At 52.7% G+C, this 7,931-nt stretch overlaps 1 protein-coding gene across 1 annotated transcript in view; it reads right to left on the reverse strand.

Annotated features, from left to right (window-relative positions):
• The window catches only part of SLC6A7 (solute carrier family 6 (neurotransmitter transporter), member 7), a gene marked incomplete at its 5' end in the record, with an annotated part of 6,380 nt that extends 1,160 nt beyond the window's left edge, over window positions 1-5,220 (reverse strand). The window contains 12 exons of the mRNA XM_010019122.1: window positions 20-187; window positions 316-416; window positions 503-602; window positions 964-1,095; window positions 1,177-1,289; window positions 1,661-1,785; window positions 2,071-2,174; window positions 2,818-2,952; window positions 3,214-3,352; window positions 4,023-4,257; window positions 4,813-4,944; window positions 5,040-5,220. Of these exons, the coding sequence (XP_010017424.1) occupies window positions 20-187; window positions 316-416; window positions 503-602; window positions 964-1,095; window positions 1,177-1,289; window positions 1,661-1,785; window positions 2,071-2,174; window positions 2,818-2,952; window positions 3,214-3,352; window positions 4,023-4,257; window positions 4,813-4,944; window positions 5,040-5,220 (1,665 nt within the window). The remainder of the gene's footprint in view (window positions 1-19; window positions 188-315; window positions 417-502; window positions 603-963; window positions 1,096-1,176; window positions 1,290-1,660; window positions 1,786-2,070; window positions 2,175-2,817; window positions 2,953-3,213; window positions 3,353-4,022; window positions 4,258-4,812; window positions 4,945-5,039) is intronic.
• Window positions 5,221-7,931: the final 2,711 nt, after the last annotated feature.

Consider the following 7,931-nt stretch of genomic DNA (forward strand, 5'->3'; position numbering starts at 1 on the left):
CAGGCCCAGCACCTCCTACCTCCCACAGTGTTCCTTCTTCTTGGAGCACAGCCACCACCATGCCGATGGGAATCATCAGGCAGGAGAGGACTCCCATGAGGATGCCCAGGACCTCGGCCCAGGCAGGGAAGCGGTAGCTGCCATACTCGGAGGGCTGGTACTTGATGATGTTGTACACCAGCAGAGCCTGCGGATGGGAAGAAAATGAGAACTTGGAGCCCTCTGAAGGGCTCATGCTCAAAAAGGGCCTGGAGACGATGGAGACCTCCCAGCAGGACCAGAATGGTCCCTGGGGCAGGAGATGCCAGCAGTTACCATCATTGTTGCTGGGGACAGGACCATCCAGCAGGCTCTGAAGTAGGGCCCTGGTTTGAAGCCCAGCATCATGTGTATATCTCGGCAGAACCTCTTTATGCCTGGAGGAGGCAGAGGGAGCAGGACTAAGAAGCAGGACACAGACAGCCCACCCTTCCCCATGCCCCTGTGGGGACAGACACCTTACCATAGACACGTGTCACCACGAGGCAGGTAGTGATCACCACCACCATCAGACCAAAGCCAGCGCTGTAGTCATCCAGTAGGACCAGCCAGTACATCCCACCCTGTGGAGGCAAAGCACAGTGGCCAGCATCTCTGGGACCATCATCCCAATAAACCCCCACACATGTCCTCCTGCTTCTGGGGCCACAGTCCTCTTAGCCCTTTTGTGGGCACTGAGGAAGAGAGCAGTCAGGCTTCCACAGAAGACATCATTCTTCTAGGGTAGGTGAAGAGATGGGAATAATGCTGTGTCGCTCCACATGGACGTCACAGCCCCAGGAAGCCCAAGCTCATCAGTTGTTCCTCTTACACCTTGTTAGCTGATACGAATATAGGTGTCTCTGCAAATTTGGCTTCTGCCCTCAGCTCTCCCTAAAATGAGACTAGTCAGTCCACATGATGCAACCAACTCCACAGCCTTACCTCTGTTGTGAGGATGAGCCCCATCAGGAAGAGGGCAATGCAGACAATAGCTGAGAATGAAGCTTTCTTCGGCCTCAGGTAATAGGGAAATTCATCTGTGACTGCTGTAACGATGGTCTCCATAAAGGCAAACTGCATGCAAAGGAGAAGAGGGTTCCCTGAGCCCCTGGGCTGCTCGGGCACCGCGGCTAGCTCGATGGGCTCTGTCCTTACCTGGCTGTCCAGGCCCAAGGTTAACAGCATGAAGAAGAACAGGAAAGACCAGAATGGAGAAAGAGGGAGCATTGTCATGGCCTGGGGGTAGACCACAAAAGCCAGGCCAGGACCTAGGGGAGGCAAAGGACAGCAGGGTAAAAAGGGAGTGACAGCACTGGGCATAGGGGGATGGAGGAGAGGAGAGTCCAGCAGAGCAGCACCACGGCAGGGAACTGAGGGGTAAGAGGGGTCCTGAAGCAGAGGGTGAGAGGTGCAGAAGAACCAGCCTGCTCCTTGCTCAGACCTTTATTAGACATCACTTGGTGTTGCTCCAAGTTTGCACGGCAGGAACCAGTCTCCTGCTCTTCCCTCCCCTTGGCCAGCTGAGCACATAGCATCATCCCTCATACTGACACCCTCAGGTGCCTTCCACCCTAGAAGGGATGCTCCTCAGTGCACCCAGGCAGAGGGTGAAGGAGAAAGGTTCTTTCTTTAGCCTCACCTGCTTTTGCCACCTGGTTAACAGGGACCCCCAGCTCCTGGGACATGTACCCCAAAACAGAGAAGATGGCAAACCCTGCCAGGATGCTGGTGATGGCATTGCCCAGGGTCACTATGAAGGTGTCTCTACAGAGGAGAAAGAAGATGCTTCAGCATTCAGCTCCTATAACCCAAAACTTCTCAGCCAGATGTTGTGCCTTGATGCTTAGAAGAACTTTCTTCTACAGACCCCTCCGTCCCAAGCCTGTGCAAGCTGCCAGGTACCTGTAAGGTGCTCGGGTAAGGAGCTGTGTGGTAGTGTGCTGCACCATGTGCTGCACCATGTGCTGCTGCCGGCTTTGAACCCACCAGCTGAGGTTCCAAGGGCTCCCCCCAACCCATGGTCTTTACAAGACAGTAGCTGGCTCCTACCTGTAGATATTCTGATGGAAGGTGTTGTAGGAGGCGAAGGTGAGGAGGCCCCCAAAGCCTACCCCAAGGGAGTAGAAAATCTGCAGAGCGGCCTCGATCCACACCTGGGGGAAGGAAGCAGGTCTGAGGAGAGCAGGGGTTGGGAATCTCCTCCTGAGGAAGAGAGATACATTCCCCACAGCCCCCAGAACATCTTCCCCATCCCTCCAGGCACACAAAGCTCACAGGGCCTTTGCCTTTACCTTTCCACTAGCTGGCTAGTGGAAGTGCTAAGGAGAGCATGTCAGAGCCAGCCCAGCATGGCATTTAAACGCCTTTGTAAAATTTGGGTGTTCTCTGCTACCAGCACTGCTGACTCCAGGAAAATCCCTGCTCTGCACACTGAGAAAAACAGAACAGCCAAATCCAGCACAGGCGACCCTAACCACCCATCACAAGGGCTAATCCTGCCCACGGTCCTGGTACCCAAAGGAGGTGGTGAGCATGCCTTCTACTACATGGAGAGCCAGAAATGCAGGCATAAGGCTGGGCCAGGTGGGAAAAGCCCTATAGACAAGGTGTGGAACAAAGACAGATTGCTCAAAAGCAAATATTTTTGGTCTAGGAGCAATCAAGAGAGAGAACTTTAGGTCAGGGGGTGGCCAGAAAAGGCACCCGAGTAAGGGACCCGCCTCTGCTGCACGCTGGAGGTGCAGGAGAAAAGGTTCATTTCTGTGTGTTGAACAAGTTGCACAAGACGCTGCTTACCTTGGAAGACAGCAGGTGATCGAACTGGGGTGTGAGGTAAAACCGGATCCCCTTCCAGGCCCCCTCCAGGGTCACGCCACGGATGAGCAGCATCACCAGGATGAGGTAGGGGAAGGTGGCGGTGAAGTACACAACCTGCGGGGGAGCAGAGCCCGCTGGGAGAGCCGGGAGTGGGAGCACAGCATTAGTGCTCCCTCCCAGCCCTCCACTGCATCTCCCTGCAGTGCCCGGTCCCTGGGACGCAGCAGGACCAGTGGTGTCAGCCCTGGCAGTCTGGGTGTGGGAACAATCCCCAGGATGCCGTTCCTGGGTCTCACTTTCCCAGATGTGCAGAGAATTGCAGGCACTGGTGAGCATCACTGTAGATCCCCCCAGAAGAGACTGCTCAGCTCTTACCTTGCCAGAAGATTTGACTCCCTTTAGGATGCACAGATAGACGATAGTCCAAGAAAGGAGCAGGCACAGACACAAGTTCCAGCGGATCCTCCCGGGATCTCCAATCCCAGAGCTCCCTTGGATGTGCAGGACATACCGGCTAGGGAGAAAGGAGAACTGCTAGTGAGCAGCCATGGGCACCCCCCATCTTCTGCCAGAGGTCTCTCTGAACCCAGCAATGCCTCTGCTCAAAAAATAGCCTTGTCAAAAATCCCAGTGATGAGAGGCAGCTAATGGATGAGGAAAGGGGAGCAGTTGGTATGATTTCTTCACCATGTATTAAAGAGCCCACAGGGGATGTCTGGAGGTTTGAGAGCAAATTCCCAGCCGGTCCAGGCATGGGATGCATTTCAGCCTGGTGTATCGCCAGGCCAGCAAAGCCTTGCTAAATCATGGACACCTCCCACATCCCAGGGACATGATCCCAATGCCTAAACTGAGGTATCGCCCACAGCTGACTGTGACAGCCCATCGCTGCATCCACAACGCCAACCATGAGTGCCCACCATGCCATAAGATGTGCAGCACAGACCCTTCACCCCTCATTCCATCCCCATACCCCGTTGGATGCCAACCATGTCTGTAGGTATAGAGTGACTTACAGGGAACACTAGAAAACTTCCTAAAACAAGAAGAAAGGTAAATTTCAACTGAAAGTGATCTAGTTGAAGATGTCCCTGCTCATTGCAGGGGGGCTGGACTAGGTGATCTTTGAGGGTCCCTTCCAACCCAACGACTCTATGCCCTCATGGCCAGGTTGAGCTCTTTACCTCCAGTACTCCTCGCTGGGGCTGACAGTGTTGGTGATGTTGACGGGGAAGGAGGTGTTCCCCGCCTTCATGACGTGGTGGTCCAGGCACAGGTCGGTGTTCCACCAGTTGCCACAGTGCTGCCAGGGCAAGTCGCTTGTGAGGGATGCAAAGAGGTAGAAGAGAACGTAAGCAATGATCATATTGTAGTAAATGGCCACCAGGGAGACGATGAGGATCGTGCCCATGCCAACGCCTGGAGGAAGGAGAGGGTAAAGAAGGAGTGAGCCATGTCTCCAGAGTAGAGCACATCCAAAACCAGGGTCAGACACTGGAGCTCAGCAGCCAAATGTTTAACCAGCCTGAGGTTCACCTGGTGGGGTGACCTTATTGCCGTTGTACTCTCTGGACAAGCCTTCTCTGAACTGATCATCTATTTCATCATACGGATGATTTTACTCCAACTTAATGTCTAGAGTAAAAGTGCTTGATTTGACCTTTTTTTGAACACTTTATTCTCACCTTTGTCTTTCACAGCCATTGCTCAGCTTTAGGGCTGTGTTTTGTACACTAGCTGGATTACTAATTTTCATATAACATGACAACTGGAGCCTCCAAAGACTGACAGATCTCATACGTATCTTGCAGCTACTAAGCTAACCCAGAGGTCCAGCCTGCTCCACCTTCCCCAGGATTTAACCTTTGATTCTAAGAAGAGCTTTGAGGATCACAGGCTGCTGCTGCTGGTCCATGTCCTCATCAAGCAGCTCTTCCAGCAGCCCTGAGGAGGCTCTGGACTTCACTCACGCACCTTTAAAGAGAGGGCTTATCTTCCAGACAGCGAGTGGCCCCAGGCTGGAGAACTGGCCAAGTGACAGCTCCATGAAGAAGATGGGGATCCCGCAGATGGCCAGCATGATGAAGTAAGGAACCAAGAAAGCTCCTGCAAGAAGCAAGGAGAAAACCCCTAAAACATCCCACCAGCCCAGCTCAGTGGGAGGGGGGGAGATGTGTCCCCTCCAAAGGATGCCAAAGTACCTCCTCCATTGGTGTAAGCCCTGTAAGGAAACCTCCAGACGTTTCCGAGGCCCACGCAGTATCCAATGCAGGAGAGGAGGAAATCCAGCCGCCCCGTCCAGTTCCCTCTGTCCTCTGGGCACTCGGAGCCCAGGTCCCCATCCTGGCTGCTGGGGCTCACCAGGAGCTCTGGGGTCACCGGCTGAATGAGAGAGGAGGGAATGGGATAGAGCAGCCAGGGGTTGAGGGTGGAATAAAAGCAGGGAAGAAGAGTGGAGAAGGAAGGAGAGCTGAAAGCTCTGGTGTGAATTTGTGACCCCAAGTTGCAGCACTGACATTTGTCCAGCCCTTACCTTGCCAGAGGATTTGACTCCCTTTAGGATGCATACTTCACCTGGTTTTGAGGCAAAGAGACAGAAGGATGCTGTGGTCCCTGCTGACAAGGCACTGGGACCAGGACAGGAGGAGCCCATTTGGGAACTTTCCCTTCTTTCTGGGCTCTCAAAGGAAAAAAGCAGCCATCTCCATGTCCCTGGGTTCACGGATAGTAGGGAAAAAGCCCATGGGATATGACTGAGAGGGCCTGGATTTGGAGGGATCAATCAGAAGGAGTTCTGGGCCCCCCTGCATCAGTGTGCACACATATTCAGAGCCTGCAGCAGGCCTACATCCATCCCCTGGGAGACCAGAGTTGGGTGAGCAGAGCCAGATGCTGCCCTGCTGCAGCCCCTGGGGAAGGTGGAAGCTATCTCCTGTCCTCCTCCTCCTCTCTGACTGGACCACAGGATACTCTTGCTGCCAGTTCCCATGGAGACAAGGAGCCACTGCTGATGGAGATGGCTGTGGGCTCCCACCGTTCACATCGTGCACCCCAGCTCACAGCCCTAAGGCACTGAACACAGAGGTGAACCCATCCCTACCCAGAATGAGAACCCCTCGAGGGACAGGACAAGCAGAGCAAACTCTTCTCAAAGCCAACCTGAACTGCCGAGCCCGAGCTCAGGTGTTATGCTAAACCTGACCATTATAAGCCCATCCCTGCTGGATGCCACCGTCACCAGGCAAGAGCCGGAAGAAAAGGCTTCAGAAACACAGGCTGAAAAGTCAAAATGTGACCCCAATACTGTTGCTATAAAACTGTTGCTGCCTGACAGCCCTCCTGCACCTAACAGCTCTCCAGCTTAGCAGCTTCTCCAAACCATGGCCATGCCTGGTAATTAACCCAGCACACACAGTGGGCATGACCCACAGCAACCTGTGTTTGTGGATGCTACATCCTTCCAAAAAGTTTCAGCAGCTAAATACTGTATTCACAAAGGTCCCTCTGCATGGGGACAGGAGCTATGGGACCATCACAGTTTGATCTTCCTCCCAAAAATGCTCCCAAGCCATCACACTGCCTGGCGACCTCTCTCTTTCCAGGTTTGCATCATGGAAAAACAGCAGGCAGGGATGCTGGGACATCATTAAATCCTCTCGCCTAATTCCTGCACCTCTGCCTGAATCCTGAACAGCTGCAGAAGGGCAGCTGCATGACCTGATTAAATGCAGGTGCGCATCCATCAGATGTGGAATGGGAATCAATACAGAAGCAACAAAAAGACAAGAAAGGAACCAATCGGACCCTTTCCAAACTACATGGCCCTGTCTCCATCTCAGTCACTTCTTTCAGAGGCCATGGGATGGAGTTTGCCACCCATCTGTCAGTGATGACCACCCCTCCTTATTGGTATCTTTAGCTGGAGCTCTGCAGTTTAAATCTGGGGCCCTGGAGAAGAAAGCAGAGATTGCTCAGGAGTCAGAAAGATCCCAAAGATGATGACATTGCAGTCCCATCGGGCAGGTTGGAGAGGCACGGGCTAGGGATGCTGCTGGAAAACACACACAGAGGCTGCTCCAGGATTGTGATGCCCAAAAATGCCTCAAATCATAGCCTCTCCATAGAAATCACAGCAAACCTGGCCTATCTGCCTGGCTTAAAATGAACTGCGAAATGCAGTATTTAATGATTCCAGCCCATCTTTGTCCCAGATAGCAGTGAGATGCACACCTCGCTACTTCAGACTGCTGAAATCTCACTTTCTGGCTCAATTCCAGCCTCTTTTTTAGGATTAGTGCTCCTTTTCAGCCTTTGTCATAACAGGAACCTTCTTTTCCAGCAGCAGCTGAAGTGCTGTGGTGCTACAATATTGCTCTAGTGCTTTCCACCGTCAACTGCCATCTTTCAAAGCGGGCTCCTGTCTCGCGGTTATAAACAGACGGGGACTAACAGCTCCCTTGGCAACCACGTCTTCTTTGAACACGACATCACTTTCCATTATTCACCACAAGATGCTCCCAAAGAAGTCAGCAAAGCAAAGGTCACCGGGAAGAAAAAGCATTTTAGTCTCTGCCAAGATAAGAGCTGGCTTCCATAAGGAAATTGCCCTGTGCTAATTATTAATTATCTGTAAACCAATTTGCTAAAACGAGTGCAAACCCTGGCTGTATATGTGAGAAAACAGACATATGAAAGTTACTTTTTCATCATATTTTGTCTCCATTCAAACGGGCATTGCGGGGTTATTTTGTCAGTGTTTTGTGCGTGGACCACAGCCTTTGGTTGGGAGGAATGCCACCCGGCGCCAGATTCCTCCCCTGTGGATCCGAGCCATGTGCGAGCACAGTGCGTCTGTAGAGCGTGAGTCACTTCGGGTTAGTTTGAATTGCTGGTTAATCTCTTAGAGAAAAAAAGAGAAAACAGCATAAAAATGAATTCAAATGCAAAATCTCTTAGAAAGGGAAGTAAATACAGCATCTCGATGGGGTGGAGGAGCCCCTTGGAGGGCTGCGCCGACCCCGGGTTCCCCCAGCCTGGGATCGCAGCACATGCCAGGAGAGGGAGCAAGCGATGCTGGAGCCAGCACAGGGGAT

The sequence above is a fragment of the Nestor notabilis genome, unplaced genomic scaffold (assembly GCF_000696875.1).
Source record: "Nestor notabilis isolate BGI_N333 unplaced genomic scaffold, ASM69687v1 scaffold19287, whole genome shotgun sequence".
Lineage (NCBI taxonomy): Eukaryota > Metazoa > Chordata > Aves > Psittaciformes > Psittacidae > Nestor > Nestor notabilis.